This window comes from Trichosurus vulpecula, chromosome 1 (assembly GCF_011100635.1).
Source record: "Trichosurus vulpecula isolate mTriVul1 chromosome 1, mTriVul1.pri, whole genome shotgun sequence".
Taxonomy (NCBI): Eukaryota; Metazoa; Chordata; class Mammalia; order Diprotodontia; family Phalangeridae; genus Trichosurus; species Trichosurus vulpecula.
The window spans coordinates 186,573,451-186,593,358 of NC_050573.1; the positions used below are offsets into that span (position 1 = coordinate 186,573,451).

The 19,908-nt window shown below is 38.7% G+C and overlaps 2 protein-coding genes across 2 annotated transcripts in view; one reads left to right on the forward strand and one right to left on the reverse strand.

Moving 5' to 3' along the window:
* The window catches only part of RNF144B (ring finger protein 144B), a 92,609-nt gene that overhangs the window by 514 nt on the left and 72,187 nt on the right, over window positions 1-19,908 (forward strand). Inside the window, exon 2 of the mRNA XM_036742353.1 lies at window positions 16,957-17,158. Within this exon, the coding sequence (XP_036598248.1) occupies window positions 16,994-17,158 (165 nt within the window). The 5' untranslated portion in view covers window positions 16,957-16,993. The remainder of the gene's footprint in view (window positions 1-16,956; window positions 17,159-19,908) is intronic.
* Window positions 11,189-11,449, reverse strand: LOC118834914 (NADH dehydrogenase [ubiquinone] 1 alpha subcomplex subunit 3-like). The gene has a single exon (XM_036742354.1). It carries the CDS (start codon window positions 11,447-11,449, stop codon window positions 11,195-11,197), a length of 255 nt encoding a protein of 84 aa, XP_036598249.1. The 3' UTR covers window positions 11,189-11,194.

Consider the following 19,908-nt stretch of genomic DNA (forward strand, 5'->3'; position numbering starts at 1 on the left):
TATTCTATTTGTATTTTAAAATATTTTCTTAAAGGAAAAAAACTAGTTGTTACACTAGGCAATCAGTATTTTTTTCAGAAGTGCATTTGAAAAATGCAAAAAGCATTAGCCCAAACCTTGGCTTGTGATTTAAGTAGTAGCGTATGTAGATGTTTACCTGCTGTTGCTTGGTAATAACTGGCCTTGTTCCCCCAAACACTGACATCAATAAAATAAACTCCTATGTCAACCATCGTGCCTTACGCATGATTATTGTTTGGTTGCTTATATGTGAAAGGAAGTGGAACGTTGAAATTGTATATTCCCTGTTGTACTTATTTCAGATGTCAGCTTATTTAAAATGCAGTGCTTGGCACATAGTAGGGTTAATAAATGTTTACTTATTATTGATTAAAATTAAAGTGATTCCTAATGTGTGTTTTTAAAAATATGGGGAGGGGTGAAGCTTTTGCTTCCCCCCCATAAGCTTTCTTTTCCAATACAAACTCTTTGTGTCTTTCACTTTCCCTATCCGTCTTAGGCATTCAACTGCAATACTACCTCTGTAGGGTGAACTTCTTATGTTTTAGTTTCTCCGTGTGGAATTTACTATTGTGAAGGAAATGCACTGACTTCATGCCTGGAGTCCAGTCTGGCTGTTCTCTTCTCTGCCCCACGCATTTTGCTAGAATGTTAGAAGTGGTTCCCAGCAGGAATATTCCTGGACTTCCATTTGGGCATTTCTGGAAGAAACCAGTCTTGTAGCATCAAAAGTCAAGAATTAAAATATCCACCCTCAAACAACATCCCTTTAGCGAGTAACATGACCTAAAAATTCCTGAAAGAGCAGATTGGCCGTCTGTAGGTCTACCAGCAAAGTAAACTAACTTTAAAATGACTCAGTTTTTTAGGGTGTGGGTGAGAGAGGCTAAAGGAAACCGGCCAGTCTTCACACCGGAGCCGGCCAATCATAAGATCTAGCTTTCTTTGTGAGCAACATTCATTTACCAGGCTGTAGCTGCCCCACTTCTTTTCCCTTTGCTGACTTTATCCCTCTCTCCTTGTTCTTTTCTTCCTTCCTACCTTTTAACTTTTGAGGGAGCATATACCTCTGGAGTTTTTCTAGTCTCTCTCCCCTAGTGATCTGTAAACAAATTCGCAATTACACCCACAAAGCCAATTAAAGTGTAGCTTTATGAAATCAATCTCTGCTCCCTCCCCCATACCTTTGGCCCCCATTAGTATTTTATTCTTTGTGACAGATACCCCCTTGGGAAGAAGATGGTGATAGAAAAAACCTCTCCTGCAAAAGGAGAATCTGGTTAACCGAAACAGATTTAATCAGTGCAGAAACTCACTTAAGGTAAACATGCTTAGTCAACACAGGAGAAATTTTGAGCAGTCACTGAAGCAGGCAGAATCAGGTCACAGTTTTTTTTATTAAAAAAAGTTGCAACCCAGCTATGCTCTAACCCTAGCCTCTGCCACACTGTTGGAAGTATAGGTTTGAGGGCAGTCAAACACTGTCCATTTACTCAGTGCTTTACAAATATTTACAGTAATCTGTGCCAAATATCTTGGGGCTGATCCCCCAGGAACATTTCCTTGGAATTCAATAGCCCCATTCTAATGAATGGCTTCAGCTTATTGGCAATTTAGTTATTGGGAATTTAGGTTTCCAAAATAGGTCAGCATAAGAAATGGATTTTTTTTGGAAGCAGCTTTCTGGTCACTAGCCATGAACCGAAGAAGGGGTTTATTCCTATAATGAAGAAAAATGTATTATCTCACGGAACAGAAGAAATGCCATTTCTACATATGGCCATTTAGCTTCTTGGGAAATTTAAGTATCAAACATAAAAGCCAGTTACTTGCATTAGACAGTCAGTGTTTTGTGAGTTTACTTCATTCCTCCAGAGACTTGGTCCCAATGTTTTAGGACTAAGTCCCAATGTTAAAATACATATGTGTACATTAAAAAAGATACACTTCTTTAATTATTCTGCAAACAGGTCACATTTCTATGCTTTCCTGACCATGACTTGTGGCCTCATTTTCCTATTCAGCTAGATCCTTTAGGGTCTGAGATCTGTAGATTGAGGTGGAGATCAGGAATCATGCTGAACCCAGATGTTGGTTTGTGGGTGAGCAAAGTCCAAATAACTGGAGATTGCACCTATTTTGCATAAGCAATTATTTTGGGCATTGGAAAGGGGCCAAGTGGCCACAGGAATCATGCTTCCAAAGGCTCTGTCTCTGGACCCTGCCCTATGGGGCTATCCATGGAATGGAAGCTACAGCTGTATGCAAGAACCATGACTGAAGTGCTAGGGTTCCCCTTCAGGCTGCCTCTGATCATCAGATCTCTTTGGTTTGCTGTTGTCAGTCAAGAAGCATTTATTAAGTGCTTACTATATGCCAGGCACTGTGCTAAACACTGGAAACACTGTTCTAAGTTTGCTGGTGTTAATTTATATCTGTTTTCAGTGACTGAACAGGGATTGAGGGGAAAGGAGAGGATAAAGAATAGCAGTTTTTTGGGACCTCCTCCCATGACTATTCCCAATTTTAATTTTGGACAGTTAGTATTCAGATAATAGAGAGCATATTGTAACTTTAAGTTCATTATTTTTAAAAAAAACAGCACATCAAAATAGGTCTAAATACTGTTTGCTGACTTTAAATTTGAGCCTTTCTATGCTTTCTATCCTAGTTAAAAAAAAACCCTAGTAAAGAAACTAAGAATGTCACCAACTTGAAGTCAGTATACTTATTGGTGGTCAGGAGAGCTTGGTCTTTTTTTTTTCCAGATCTCCTTTTGTATGGCTATTACATAATAAACTTTGGATTCTTTTGTTTAAAAATTCGTGAAAGCTGTTGTACTGAAAAAAAAGCTTTTGGCGTTTATTTTTTTTTCTAAACAAGTAAGTAGTTCTTGTCTGCCTCTGCAATATGGACAGGGGCATATTTCTGGTCATTTTCTTCATTTGAATACAGGATATACTTCCTTAAGTATAGTGGGAGAGGCATCTATTCATTTGGATTGTGGTACACATTGTAGCGTGTTTGTAGATACCGATACAATGTCTCAGACTTGTATTCAAAAATGTTGGGGCTTTTGAATGATATCTTGTCTCTCTGGTTTGCTTCTCTCTATCCAGTTTGGGACAAAAAAGTGAAAAAAAACCCCAACAAAATGAACTCCACAACAATAACAACTCAGAGCATCAGAAGTTCCAGTGTGCTTATGTACAGTGCTGGGCACATCATAGATGCTTAATAAATGTTTATTGAATTGAATTAAATCAAAATTAACTTGTGTCCAAATATGTGGTGGCTTATTGTACTCACAGATCTAGAGTAAGAATTACACTGTAACATTAAAACGTTTAACTGAGGAACAAGATTAACAGCAAAGTAAAAGAGGAAATAGCATTAGTACAAATTCCCAAATGAGTATAGTCTCTTGTGCTTTTCCTCCCAGAGTAGTTTAGAAAACAAACTCTTCTAAGACTCAAAGGTCCACAAGGGAGGGAAAGGGAGAACAAGTGTTTATATTGTGCCTATTATGTACCAGATGCTTTAGAAACATTATCTTATTTGATCCTCACTACAACCCTGCAAGAGAGATGATGATATTATCCTTATTTTACAGATGGGAAAACTGTTTCAGACAGGCTAAATTACTTGCCAAGGCTCACACAGCTAGTAAGCTGCCTGAGGTCAAAATTGAACTCAGGTCTTCCTGACTCCAGGCCCAGAACTCTATACATTACCTATGCTGCCCTACCTGGCTAAAAAAAGGATGGGGTATGTTATACTTTGAAAGCTTAAGTGCAACCCCCTCCTATCTCACACACAGCCACACACACACACACACACACACACACACACACACACACGCAACCCAGTATCATGGCTTGAAAACTGTTCTCGCTATAACTGGGTAGCAGCCTAGTTACCCACATGTGTGTTACTTGTACTCCTAGGACTGGCTAGATCACATCCTACTCATCACTTCTGGGCAAAGTTGCAGTTTAATAGCTTTTCTACAGCCAGAATATCTCATTTCTTTGATCCATGTCTAATCCAACAACAACCAAAAAAAAAGCCCCTATTGTTTCCTCTTATTTTTAGAAGCTTCTCTTCTTCATGCTCATGGATCCTGCAGCAAGCTCCACTTCCTTTATCTTGGCTTCTGTTCCCGCAGTTCTCCTGATGACAATCAGTTTTTTACTGCAGGTGCACAGGAGTTGAGAGTTCTTGTGTTTTCAATGAGTATGACATTGAACCAAGGCATCCTGCGAAATGTAGTCTTTCCCTACCTACTGCTATAATATTAAAGAACCTTCCTACTGTTATAATATTTGAGAACCTGTAGCGAAAGTTATTTCTGGCTAATTGTTAACAGGTTCTCAGGAACTGGAAGTTTGAATCCCAACTCATGGTCAACTAGCTCTTTCCCCTTCCTAGAGGAACAATGGTTTCAAAGTTCATTATGTTTGATTAAAAATCAGGGTAACCCCAAATCCTCGAAAACTTGCCCTTAGTCTTAGTCACAGTCTATTTAGCTAGTAGGTTGATGCTGCAAAACCTGGCTGGCTCCCCTTAGCACAGTGATGAGGTACAGAGAGCAGTTTCCTTATCGGTTCTAACATTATGTTATTGGTTCTTTCTGCAGCCACAAAACAACCTCCTTACTTTCTTGCATTGCAGATTCCTTCTTACAAAAACTTGTGGTTTGGCAAAGGAGTGTATTTTACTGTCGAGGTAGTTAAGACCCCTTTACCAGATGAATGTTTGGAGAAGCACTCAGTTTAAAAAAAACAGGAACTGAGGTTTCTAGTCCCTCATGCATTTCTTTGACATCCTCAGAACTTTACATGGTTATATGTGCTTTTATTCATTCCGCAAGCTAAGCTGGTTTATAGGGACCAAGCATGGTAAGAAAACTGGATTAAGAGTCAGAAGACCTAGGTTCTAGTTTCGGCTCAGACACTAGCTGCAAGATATGTAAGCCTGTGAAATGAGGGGATTTAGTTTCCAAATCTACACTTAAATATACCATTAAGCAATTTAGTGTTATTCATAATTTGGCAATTACAATTTATGATTCGAAAATTTAACTTGGTAAATAGGATCAGATGCTAAATTAGAAGGGAGCTTAAGGCTCATTTGGTCTAACTTCTTTACTTTGCTGGGGGATTGTGGGGAGAGGGGGCTGAGGCAGGGCATTTGATGCATGTTGCTTTCTAAATATTTTTCCTTGAACTTTGTTGTTGATCACTCCTTTTAGTCGTGTCCTACTCTTTGTGACCCCATTTAAGGGCTTTCTCAGCAGATACTGGAGTGCTTTGCCGTTTTCTTCTCCAGCTCATTTTACAGATGAGGAAACCAAGGCAAACAGGGTTAAGTGACTTGCCTAGGGTCGCACAGCTATTAAGACAAGTATGAATCTCTTAAATTGGGTTGTATTAAGGCAGAGAGCAAGACAAAATTTGAACTCAGGGAAAGGAGTCTTCTTGACTCCAGGCCAGGTACTTTCTATCTATTGCATCACCTCCTTGAACTTTGGAAATGTATTAATGATATCATTCTTGCCTGACTTCCTTTCAAGTCTTAACTAAAATCCCATCTTCTAGAAGAAGGCTTTCCTTCTACCCCTTAATGCTACTGCTTTTCTTCCATTGACTATTTCTAATTTATTATATGTATACTGTATGTGTGTGTGTATCCTGTTTGTAAATAGTTGTTTGTACTTTTTCTCCTGTTAGACAGTGACCTCCTTGAGAGTAGGGACCATCTTTTACCTTTCTTTGTAGCCCAGTGACTGACAACGTAGTAGGTGCTTGATAATAAAGTACTTATTGATATACTGAATATCTAAGTGGGATCATTTCTTGCTCTGAAGGGAGTGACGTGCCAGGAAAGAGAAGATAGCTTTTCTGTAGGGCGGTGCAGATAGCTCTAGGAGAAAGGACTCTTACTGATTAAAAAAGCAAGGGTGTGCTGGAGGAGGTGGGGAAGGAGGAGGCCAGTGGAGAGGAGCAGTATAAATTACCTTTTTAAAGAAATCATTGAAATGCCAACTACACAGTCATTCCTGCCTACTTTGATTACCTAATTCTGTTAGGAGAGCTGGGAATGGATTTATACCTACCTGATCGGGATTTGGTTCTTCTGTGGTAGTGATGAGACTATGCTGAAGACAGTCAAGCTGAGTCATTTGCAGAAAATAATGGCTTCTGAGCAACTATTAACTTTGATATCCCAGAATATGATTTTTTTTATTTTACCTTAATAAAATTGCATTTTTATGTAGTTCCCCAGTGAATGTATTATTTAGGGGTTAGGGCTAATTATGAGGAATTTGGATATTAGTGTTGTCTAAAAAGCCTGCTTTATTCCAATAGCAGTGAGTCTTTTAGAAAACATTTAGGCCTAAAAGATAATTCTCAGTACTAAAATGCCTTTTCCCTATGGAGCAGAGTTCGGAAGAAATAAAAATTACATTTCAATTATTAGTTCCATTTCAAGAAAAAAATGAACTTTGTAATATAATCATCTATTACAATTTCATATACCCTTGTTGGTATCTTGAAAGTTAGAGACAGAAAGTGTTGAGATTAAAGGCATTAAAAACCACTATATCCGCCCTCCTCCCATTCTCTAGGACCATGATTTCAGAAGTTATTGATTTACATTGAGATAGAAGAGGAAGGATGAAGGGAACAACATTTGTTAAATACTGACTATGTGCCTGACAATGTGTCACTTTGCAAATATCTCATTTGTTCCTTACAACAATCCTGTTGCTGTTATTACTTCCATTTTACAGGTGAGGAAACTGAGGCAAATAAAGGTTATGTGACTTGCCTGGGAATCACACAACTAATCAGTATCCAATGTCTAATTTAAACTCAGGTCTTCCTGATTCAGCTTCAAAGATTTGTTGAGAAAGTGTTTCTTGTTTGTCGTATTACTTACGAACCACAAATTCAAAGCAAAGTAGACATTTTGTTTTGTCAGTGCTATACAAGCAAATGTTACTCTGGAATACCTGTCAGATTAGAAAGCCTCTTCTTGGATTATTTTAAAATGTACCAACTCTCAGTTTTTCCAGATTCAGAAATGGCAGGAATGGGTATGTAGGGCCTTAGCCTCTCTCTCTGGCCTTGTCCCAGACTGTTGGTGTCAGAGTTTGAGGTGGAGTCTGTGGCCATTGAACCAAACAAAATCAAATGGCCAGTATAAGCACATTAAATGTGGAATCTTGGCATCATTAACCCCATGCTCTGAGCTAAGTAATTTCTGGAAATGGAGATGATAACAGCCTCCTTTAAAGGCTTCCTTATATCTAATGGAGTCTTTTAGGAAGGGACCTCTGTGGCTGAGGTCATCAGTTCCAACCTCTTTATTTTAGAGATCAGGAAGCTGAGGCCCAGGAGGTTAAATGACTTGTCTAAAGTCTTACAGTAAGTAAATATCAGAGTTGGGAATTGAACCTAGGTGCTTTGATTTTAGAGCCAATGTTCCTTGCTTGGTGCTGTACTTCCTTATTAAAATGGATTCATTCCCTGAATCATTAATTCTTACTTTTCTCAGGATCCCTTATGGTTTCCACATATCCTCTTTAAAACGTAGAGGTGATAATTGTCTAAATGAGCCTCAGTGCTCTGACAGAAGTAGAGTATTCATGAAGGATTACTTGCTGGATCATGTATTAACAATCAGTGTTAGTGTAACCTATTTCAAATGACCTGTAACATATTATTATCCTCTTTGATTTTTGAGTAGCATCTTGTTTCTGAGTCATCCAACTTTGGTCTGCTAAGACTTCCAGGTCTTTTCCTGCTCAGTCTAGGTCTGAAAAGTAATTCCCCAACTACATAATATTTTTATGTGTGTGGTTATTGTGTGTTAATTTGAACTTTATCCTGTTGTGTTTTATTTTGTTTTTGAGGGGACATTATCTAGTTTTTCAGGATTATCTTTGAATGTACATTCTATCCTGATCAAAATACATTAGCTTCTCTATTCAATGTAGTGAGATCTATGATCTATGATCTATGAGAACGTACCTTCAATTTTTCCATCTTATACAGTTTTGTAATACTTCTAATTGACAAATGGTTTAACTGAAGGTAACGTGCCTTAATATAACCTAATTTAAGAGATTTATACTTTTCCTTCGAAATGAAATTTGTGTTCATGTTGCTATCAGCTAACTTGTCTGGCTTCCTTTATCATATGCGTTTACCTGGGAGCCGACACTTAGCCATAATGTCCAACAGTGATCTATGCACAGCCAGATTCAACATATTTTGTTGGCTTAATAGCTTACACTGAGGATACCAACCACCAGCTAAATAAATCATTAGGTTGGGAATAGACTCTAACATCAGCACTATCTGCTCATTCTCAGGTTGATGGTAAACTTTAGCAAGGTGTGTCAATATGTCCCAGGAGCCATGGGGGGTGTATTCATCACTAAGCAAGGATTGGACCTTCTCAGCTTTTATTTTCTATAGGGTGGGAGGAGAGAGCAATACGTAAAAACTGTTGTGGTGAGGTTCCAGTATTTGTGTTATAGCTTGACTATGCATGGCGGTACTGTGTCTATTGTGGTTTATCCCTTTGCTCACACCCTCCTTTCTTGGAAAACTTCTTCTATATTGCACTTTCCCAGTGATGTGTTATCTCATCAAGTCTGTGACTCCACTTACATCACAGCCTTGGCACTGAATTCTTTGTCTCATTAAAGACAAACAGTCATGGGTTTCCCTTTCTTTGTCCTTTATTCCTGAGTCAGCCTTCCCATAATTTCCCAGGTCTATCCAGAGATGACACAGCTCCACAGATAATTCATATTACACTTGTCTTTGTAGCCTATTTACAGTGAATTTCACAGAGATTTAAGTACCCATTTGCTGCAAGGTACTGGGGATTGTAAATTTGGGTAACTCTGGTTGTGAAAAGATAAATGATCCTATTACTCTCGTTAAGTGCCCTATTGCTAAAGCACTATTTAAGGAAAAGTTTGTAAAATTTTCAATATAATTATCCTGTTAGAGCATTATTCTTCTGCCTTCCCCCTTTTATTATTATAGTTTTACAAGAAATTAGCTACCTCTGATTTTGGCTAGTCTAACAGGCTGCAGCTACATTAGTTAAAAATACTTCCAATGTCAGAGCTCTCCCACCCACTGCATATTTTTGGGAGCATATTGCTTTTTTGGGTTGCCAGCAGAATATGAAAATTCCTTATACACCCTGTGCTTCCTGCCTTGCTTCTGAAGTGTTCCTTTCTTCAGCAGTCTTAATGCAAACACAGGAGAGAAAATGGTTTTCCTGTTCTCTCCTATCAGTGCTTGGCTCCTCTCATATAATGAGTACTTTATAGTACAGAAGACATTTATAGACATAGGTAGAATTGCTGGGGCTCCTTTTTAAAACATACTACAAACTGGGAAAAAGTTGGCTTCTCTTCTTCCTTCTCTTCTGGACCTATTCCTTTCCAGCCCCCACCCCAAACTCAAACCCACCATACTAATTTCTTTTTTTTCAATTTGAATATTTTATTTTTTCCCAATTACACGTAAAGACAATTTTTAACATTATTTAAAAAAAAAAACTTTGAGTTCTAAATTTTCTTCCTCCTTCCTTCACCTCCCTCCTCCCTAAGATGGTAAGCAGTCATATAAAACATTTCCACATTAGTCATGTTGTGAAAGAAGAAGCAGATAAAAAACCCAAGAAAAAGTGAAAAATAGTATGCTTTGATCTGCATTCAGGTTCTATCAGTTTGTTCTCTGGATGTGGATAGCATTTTTCATCATGACGCCTTCACCATACTTGTTTCTGGAGTCAGAGGCATTTAAGCATGTGGAACTTTTATAACTTGAGATAAAACTTTTTCTGTCAATGTCCTCTTCAAACAAACTCAAGTTTAAGTGTTTCTTTTTTCTTCCAAATTTTATTCTTTGCTGCTCAGATCCCCTTTTTCCTTAGCACCTGACACAGAAACAGAACTTAATAGGCACAGTGTAGTCAGGGGTGGGGAACCTGTGGCCTTGAGGACACATGTGGCCCTCTGGGTCCTCAACTGTGGCCCTTTAACTGAGTCCAACTGGATTCCAACTGTAGCCTGTGAAACAGCACGATATGTTGTAGGAGTTTCCATTTAGCAGTTTATGGGATGGTCCAAGGGGTTCTATGCTGAACATTCTCTAATGGCACCTTAAGCGGTAGACAATTGCCCATTTATGTTACAAATGTATTTTTCCTCTGTGACAACATGTGCATGTTGGAAGCATTATAAGTTTGTTTCTGCAGCAATTTGAAGCTAGTATGATCATGTATACCTTGTTGTTATTGTAAGCACCTTATGAATAAATGTATAAAAGAGTATTATATGAGTATTAAATTACCCTGTGGGTTCACAATGCATTTTTGCAAGTGAAAGAGGTTTGTGGAACAAAAACCATTGGGGACCACTCATGTAATGGAAAGAACGTTGGATTTGGAGTCAAAGAACCTGAATTCGACTCCAGGCTCTGATATTTACTAAGCTGTGAACTTGGTCAGGTCACATCTCTGGGCCACACTTTCCTCAACTTTAAAACAAGAGGGATTGGCCAGATGACCCTTAAGGTCTTTTCTGGACCTGAATCTGTGATCCCGTAATTATAGTAACTCTTAACAAAATAGATCGAAAAATATTCATATAGAACTTTTGAGGTTTATAAAACATTTTCTTTATAACTGTCTTATGAAAGTAAGTAAAGAATTATCCTTATATGTTGAGAAAAATAATGCCATTTACAAAGGGCTACTTTGCAAATATTGTCTCATTTTATCCTCCAGAGCGACACTGTTCGGTAGGTGTTATTATTATCCTCATTTTATATTTTTTTATTTTATTTTATTATTTATTTAATATTTTAGTTTTCAACATTGATATCCTCATTTTATAGATGAGGAAACTGAGGCCTTGAAAGTTTCTGTCTAAGGCAGGATTTGAACCCACGTCTCCTTACTCCAAGTGAATAAGCACTCTTTCTACTATGCTACTACCCTTACGGGATTTGCAGTTTTCTATACTTAAGAGCTGAATGGTGGTCAACGGTCATCTGTCTTGCTTTATATCCCCTACTCTTTTTTTTTCCAGGAGAAGACAGGATGTTTATTGGGGGACAGGAGGCAGGTGGAGGATTCACAGATTCTTCAGCCATTGGAGAGAAGGCCCCTGGGGATCCTGGGGGTGGCTGGGGATGTCGGGCATGTCGCCATCATCTCGGTGGGGAACGGGGTAGTTGTAAGGGGTCGCACGGTTGATTATGCCTGCGTACTTGGTATATGGGCTCAGGGGGGACACGAGCAGAGCCAGGGTACCAATGGCGAAGGACACGGTCAGCACTGGCTCCTTGGCCCAGACCTCCTTCAGGAACCAGCCCAGTCTGCCCGCCATGTTGGCCGCCTTCCTTTTCCTATATCCCCTACTCTTAATACAGACCTTGTACTTGTGAATAAGAGAGTCAGCTCATAACCTATGGGCAGTCTTACCATGCCAGCCTGGAGGTACTTTTGACTCTGAACCAACAAATTATTTTCCAAAGTATGGTTCTTTTATTGACAGAAAAATTAATAGAATAATGCTGTTTCTTTCCTCTGTCCACCAGTTTATTTCTGATGATGTGTGCCTCTAGAAGATCAAATATATAACTTCACTTCCGATCTTTTCCATCTGACTTAGAGATGAATGCTAAGAATAATTTCATTTTCTCCAAATCCCAGATTTGCAAGGAATCTCAGACGCCATCTAGCTCAACCATTACTTGTATAAGAATTCTCTTTACAACATCCCCCTAAGATGGACATCTAGAGTATGTGAGACTTCTAATAAGGGAGAACCCAGTGTACCTTCAGGCAGCCCTGATTCTATTTTTGGATGCTCTTGGTTCCCCAGATTTTTCTGTGCTATATGAAACTCCTAAAAGCAAAGGGCAGCATTTATTGTACTTTTAATCACATACATGGCCTATATTTAAACTAAAGGGAATATCTCCTATAATTTCCAGAAAGTTACAGGCTTATGTGGCAAGATAGAGGATTTTCAAGTATTAAAAATCTTTAAAAAATTTTTTTTGGAAAACTTCTTATCATCTTCCTTAAATTTCTTCTTAGGGTATCAATCTATGTCTTTTTATAGTGCACTTTTTAAAAAGTTTAGGTACATTTGGCATTTTTGGTTTCTTTTAGCCATGCCCTCCTTGTAATGGGCGGAGCTGTGACTAATGTCTTGTATTCTTTGAAAAGTTCACAAGCATGTTGCCAGGTAGGAGCAACAGGACTGTGCTTTTTAAATTGTACTGCCCTAATGACTCTCTTACATGTAGCAAACACTTTGGATATAGGAGAATTTTCTGACAGTCTTCTCTCTTTAAAAAAATTATTGATGTGTTAATAAAGCCTAATGTTCATTTCTGAATATTTTCTTCCCCTTCCCTCTATCCAGTAAGGCATCCCAGCTAATAAAAAACTTAAAAAGAAGGGAGAGAGCAGTTCATCAAAACTAACACACACATTGACTGCATCTGCAATGGTCCACACCCATAATTCTCCACCTCTGAAAAGAAGGGAGCAAGGCATATTTTTGTGTTAATTCTCAGGGGCTAAGCTTGGCTATTATAACTAATGAGAGTTCAGGTTTGTTTGTTTGTTCCCCCCCCACCCACCCATGTACAGTTATCCTTCCACATCTCAGGGGTCAGGGGCACCATGATGTGGAAAACCCACCTAAAATATTTTGGCCTTCTGTAATGGTAATGTAATTTGAAGATCTTCCCATCCATTAATAGGCCCATGTGACCTGCTTAAGTCACATGTAATCCTAAATCACTGTGAAGCCTGTGGTGGGAAGAGCTTGCTGAATGGGTGGGGCAGGAAGGGTGGAGCAGAATGGAGGAAGTTGGTCAGAGCAGTTAGAGCTGAGGGAGAGAAGAAGCAGCTAGGGGGAGGGCTTGGGAATGGCAGCTTCCCCTGCAGTGATGATGTGTATAAACTTCTTCGCTGCTGTGATGAATTTGGCTTTCTGGTGTTGGGATTTGGCTTTCTGGTGTTTGAATAAATGTTTTGGTTCTGTCTTCCATATGGAGAGTCTGTTATATTTTGTGATTCAGAACTACACTAGCGTATTCATAGTTGCCGTCGGCACTGTGAATATTGCGTTGGCGATACACCTTTCCTTCATACCAGAGAAGAAGTCTGAATTATTATGGTATTAAAAGATAAAATATGTTGACATTATGCAATACTATACATATATTTTATGTGTTTCTGAGTTTCTAAACTTTTTCTGTGTCGTTTGTGTGTTGGCTGTGGCTTATGCAAAACTCCTAAAAAATTCCCTTTTAATTTCTTATGCCAACCTGTGATAGATCAGAACTGCAACAGGGAAAGTCATGATGTGGAAGGGAAGGACTCTGCTTCCTTCACCTTACATAAGTCATATAAATCTTCCCATGCTTCTATGAATTCTAAATATTCATTATTTCCTATGTAGGAGTGATATTCCATTACATTCATGTATCACAGTTTGTTGAACTATTCCGCAGTTGATGGGCATCTACTTTGTTTCCAATTCTTTGCTACTTCAAAAAGTCCAGCTGCCTTTTTTGCCCTCTCATTCCCTGTTTAAGAAAAACTTAGTGAAGAAATCTTTGCCCATTATTATTTGTACATACCAGCATTGCTTATTCTGATGTGTTCCGTAGGCACCTCTTTTGAAAGCGGTGAAGAAGCTTATGAATGAGACTAAAGATCAGTGTGACATGTAGAGAAAATTTCCCAGGAACTAGGGTGTTTTCCCTGAAATTGAGGCTTTCTTGGAATAAGTAAAACAGGTGACTTGGTTCAGTGAGAGATGAATATAATTATATGTATTCATTCTCCCGGTATCCAACTGACTCGAGAGAATCCAAAGAAAACTGCAAACCTCTAGGTGCTGGATTTGATATAGAGATTGAATATTTAATTGAACAATTGGAATGGTAAGCAGGAGCTTAGTTAAGTAAGATGTCACTTCTCAGGTGACTACTACTATGGGGAATTTACCTGTAATAGAAATGATCGAGATACCTTTTGACCCCCAGTGACAAACTAACTTTACCATGTACAAGGGTACCATGTACCCTTCCCACATAAGACATGGAAAACATGTGTGATTTTATACTTCCAAAAGGAGCTGATGATCTGCATGCATGATAACCAGGGATCTGAGCTAAGCGTTCTCTTGTCAATACCTTGTTCCCATTTTCTGTGGTTGTCATATTTGGGGAAGTACCCTTTGGCTTGGCTCAGGCGCCCTTGATGTTATCTGTGAGTATACCTCAAGTTGCTAGGTTTCATTTCCCTGAAAGGAAATGGAACTGGGTGGTTACCATGAGGTACTTGAGGACTACATGAGCATTGTGGTAATCATAGCTTTAGGGAATTAATGGTAAAACCCTCCTTTTCCCAACTCCTTTACCACCTCCTCTCACTATTCTACCCAAACTGAATTATAATAGTTTCAAGTAGTCCTTAGTGGGTATTTGTTAATGGGCAAGGCATATAACTTTTTTGGACCTCAGATTTCTAGGCTCTCATTTGTAGCATTTGATGATGCCTTGGGAGTTTTTTTATTGTTTTAGTCACTTTATTTGCATAATTCCAAATTGCTTTCTAAAATGATTGTACCATTTCACAGCCCCACCAATGACATAGCATACCTGTCGTTCCACAACCCCACTAACATTAACTATTGTCATTTTTTGCCAATTTGCATAGCGTGAGGTAAAGCCTCAGTGTTGTTTTGATTTGCGTTTCTCTCATTATTAGTGGTTTGGAGCATTCTTTCATGTGATTGTGAACACTTTGAAATTGTTCTTTTGACATATCCTTTGACTACTTCTCTATTGGAGAATGGCTATTAATCTTTTTTTTTTTTTAGTTTATTTTTAGTTTTCAACATTCATTTCCGCAAGATTTTGAGTTACAGATTTTCTCCCCATCTTTACCCTTCCCCTACCCCAAGAAGGCATACATTCTGATTTCCCCTTTCCCCAGTCTGCCCTCCCTTCTGTCACCCCAGTTCTCCCCCCCCCATCCCCTTGCCTGGGGAGTTAATGTGGTAGGGGGCAGTGGTGTGAAATAGAAATAGGGACCATGAAACAGTACATAAGGATCCCTGTATATTGACTTAGAAAGGTGCATGTTAACATGATCCATGTTTATTGTATTTTTATTTATTTTGTTAAATATTTCCAAATTAATTTTTTATTAATTTATTTTTAGCTTTCAGCATTCACTTCCATAGGATTTTGAGTTCTAAATTTTCTCTCCTTCCATTTGTTCCCACTTCCCCAAGATGGTGTGCAATCTGATATAGGCTCTACATATATATTCATATTAAACATATTTTCACATTAGTCATGTTATAAAGAAGAATTAGAACCAATGGGAGGAACCATGAGAAAGAAGAAATAAAACAAAAAAAAGAGAGCAATAAGTGTGTTTCGATCTGTATTCAGACTTCATAGTTCTTTTCCTGGATGTGAATAGCATTTTCTATCATGAGCCTTCCCAATTATATTTTAATCTGGTCCTGGCTGCACCCAGGAGTGTTATGCGTCTTCTGTTTGATATCTCTGGAAGAGTGGATGAGACACGAGACTCGAAGTCAAAAGATCTAGGTTCAGATCCTGCCACAGATATATGTTATCCTGGGAGGTCACTTCACTGTGCTTTAGTTTCCTCATCTGTAAAATGAGAAAATTGAACTTGGCAGTCTCTAAGGCCTCTTCCAGATCCAGATCTATTATACTATTATCCATTATTCTATGACTTATTTTCATTAACAGGTATTGGACCTTTCTGACAGCTTCCCTACTGGGACAGTGCATCAAATATTGCGCATTTCTGCCAAAAATGATTCTTAAAGTAGAATGAAAAAAAAAACACCTCAATTCTCAAGAAATGTGTGCAGTATCTTAGTCATTCCAAAATGACTAAGTTTTAGTTATTTCAAAAAAAAAAAAGATTTGAGATTTAGTTGCATGGCCATATTTTTTAAGAACTTTGGGGATTTTTTTTTGTCTTTTAATGCCTTGTACAGCTCACAGTTATTACAAAATGTAAAGATTTTAGAAACAACATTAAGAGAAAAATTATTTTCAGGATTCCTTGATAAAATTTTCTTAGATCTTCTTAAATATAATTCTTTTAAAAAAAATAACCCACAGAGCTAAACTAGCAGCTCTTAGATGTCCCTTTTGTACATGGCCGCCCACCTCCTCCCTCTAGCTCAAGCACACGTGGGAGGCTCCCAAAGTAGAATTGGGCTATAAGACTCCTGTGACTTTAGTGAAAGCTGTGGGACTACAGAAGTTGTCTTTATTTTCTCTTGAATGCAATTAGTTGGAATGGAATAGGTAAAATGGGGTTGTTCTTATGTTCTCTGCTTGGTCCTTGAATTCATAGGGTCATCGCTCTGAAGGGGACCTCAGAGAACATGTACTCCAACCTCCTCATTTGACCAATGAAGAACTTGAGGCCCAGGGAGGTCAGATTAGTCCATAAACATGTAATTGGTGCCTACTATGAGCCAAGGCACTATGTTCAGTACTGGGGATACAAAAAGATGGAAATGACTTGTTTAAGGTAACACGGGTTGAAAGTGACAGCTAGGAGTTCAGTACTCTTTCCACTGAATCACATTGCTTTGTTAATTGCTACGAATGTATAAGCTTAATTTTTAACCTCCTCCATCACCCCTCCTCTTCCCCCCCAAAAGACTTTGTAAGGTACATAATGCTCCCAGACATGCCCTAACTTGTTACAGTACGTATTTGGGTTGGTGGTTCTTTGTGTGAATGCTGTTGGGGTTATTTTGAGTAATATGCATCAGAGTATTTAAGTTCTGAAATCTGATTGCAGGGATTAAGAAGATCCCGAGAAGTGTCCAGACATACTGATGGGCTCCGTTGGTGAGCTCTGCTATCCAACCATGACAATGGAAAAACCAACGACTGGAGAACTCGCCTTGGATCCTCTGGTCACTTGCAAGCTCTGTCTTTCTGAATATTCTCTGGACAAGATGACCACTCTGCAGGAATGTCAGTGCATCTTTTGTACATCGGTAAGTTTCCTTGACCGTTTGATCAAAGCAGCTTTTAGTGCAGCTTTGAGCAGGAACTTCAGAGGTCATCTTGTTGCTACCTGAGCTGGCATCTTCTGGGGTCCAGTCTCCATCCAAAGTCTTCCAGTGATGGGAAGTTCCTTGCCTTACAAGGCAGCTCATTCCACCTTTGGACAGGTTTGACTATTAGGAATAACAAATTTTTAGGAGGACATTTTCTTAGCAGTGGGATCACACCTACCGTATGTTGAAATTTTTTCTTCCAGGTTTGTTTTTATTAGAATACTAAAAATTGTTAGTCTCGCTTAACTAAAATAACCCTACATAGAGAAATTTTTTTCTTCCAAATAACAGTTTGAATGGCAAACCAGAAAATTTTTATGTATATATGAGAAAAGTGTGGCTTAGTGGATCAAATGTTGACCTTGGATCCAAGAAGACCTGGGTATAAGTCCTGCATCTGGCACATATTGGCTGTGTGACCCTGGGCAAGTCACAACTTCTCAGTGCCCTGAGCACCTCTCTAAGACTGAATTGCAGAGAGTGCTGAGTGACATTGGTAAAGGGAGCATCCTCATCCTAGAATTTCCTACAGTGAAATCAGAGTTCCAGGCCCTGTCTTCTCTTTGTCTCTGTTTTTTCTCTTTTTCTGCTTCTTTGTATTGATAGAGACATATACAAAAGAAACCCTTCTCTTGGGGCAGCTAGGTGGCGCAGTGTGTAGAACTCTGGCCCTGGAATCAGGAGGACTTGAGTTCAAATCTGGCCTCAGACACTTGACACACTAGCTGTGTGACCTTAAAAGCAAGTCACTTAACCCTAATTGCCCTGCCTTCCCCCCTCCAAAACAAAACAAAACAAAACCCCTCTCTTTGGAAAAATGTCATTTCTAGGTTGGATAAAAAAGCAAAATATTTCAGCTCATAAGTCCTTATCCTAGGGAGTAAGTCTGCTACATAGATGCTGAGTTAAAAGATGGGAGAGGCATGGTTAGTAATCAGTTTGTCTGAAAAGTATATTAAAGTTTTAAACTTCTGTATCCTCAGTATGAGGGAGCTGTACCAATTGAGAAGGAAGCAGTTTCTACTCCTCCAACGAATGAGGTTATGGATCCACAGGTGTTGTCAGGTGAGAGATAAGGATTAGATGAAGAAGAAGCAAATAGTGGATGGTTGGTGACTTCCATCTGAGAGTTACTGAAACAGCTATTTATTTACCTGACAATAATAGAGAGGTCTGATGTTTTACTGGAACATGTTTCAAGGATAGGTAGGAGAATCTTACCCAAGATTTGTCAACAGGATGACTACTTCTGGTGATTCCTATGGGCAAAATCAATATTAATAGAAGGGACTTAGAAATCATTGCTAAAGATTATGACATTGTAGGTAAGAAATTGAAGACCATAAAGGCACAAATAATAACATTCATGTAGGATTTAAGTCAAGGGCTTAAAAAAGGAAGGGTCAGAACTGAGAAGTGAACAGCTATTTAAGAAGATGGGGCGTGAAAATGAGAGTTGGATTTCTAAACTACAGCTTGAAATATATTAATGACAGGCCCCTGGTCAGGGATGGAGTGTACTAAATAGGAATGGTAAGAAGTTATTGTTTGGAATCTTAAAAATCTCATCTAAAATACTTCAAAGTAAGAAGGAATAGGAAAGTTGTCTATAGATACTCACTAAGCTATTTACCAGAGAGCAGCTTCATTGTAGGAAGAACACCAGTAGAGATACCCAAAATTTTACAAGAGACAAAGTCCAAGATATGAAGCAGCAATTAAACCTGTTATCTCAGATGTCTACATAGAAAGTATGAGTAACAAGGAAGATGACATAGAAATCTTAACCCATAGGGATTTCAGAGACTTTGGGGATGAGACTTTTAACTGGAATATAGCTTTTGAAGGATATGTATTTATCTAAAGGAACAAGATAGGCAAAATGTGTAAAGCAGAGGAACTCTATATATCACAAAGATCCATGTGAGGAAATTGTTTCAACAATTCGGCCAGCAGCTGCTGCGGGGGTGAAAGACCAACACAAGTCCAACAACAAGAATGCTGCCAGCACGGTTTCTTTTGATCTGATTTACTAAGGAAAGCAATGTTAAGGGGTTAACAATCTTATTTCAATCCAATATACAAATATCATTCACTTAGTTCAGGGGAAAAAGCCAGCACCCCAAAGTTCAGAGCAAATACAAACAAATTACAAAGATACATTATGAACAACCCAAATACAATTCATAGTTACTAAGAAGGCATCAACCTCTGGGTTCAAAAGCTGGAGGGCTCTTAACTACAGCTGCCCAGAGTCTCCACATCAACACTCCTCCAAGAGTGAGAGCCGCAAGAAAATAGCTGTGTTCTCTCTTTTTATGTACTCTTTAGCCATACTCAGACTCCTACTATTGGCTCTGGTCTTAGCAACTCCCCTTAGGGACCTGAGGGCTTCACGCCCATATAGGCTTAGCACCTAGTAGATAGAGGTTTGGGCCTGGGGCTTTGCACCTAGTAAGGCTCAATCAAAGACACTTAATTAATTTATCATTCTAAAACAGTAAAAAATGTCCCAACTTAATTGATATTACAGAAATCTAAACACTAAAGTTGGGAGAGCATTTGGTTTAACATCAACAGAGGCAGGAATAAAAGGATGTTGTCATTGGAATATCTAATGGACCAGTGGTCTCCAAAATGGGGGTAGACTTACCTCCAAGGGTTAATCCACCAGTCAGAGGTTGGGA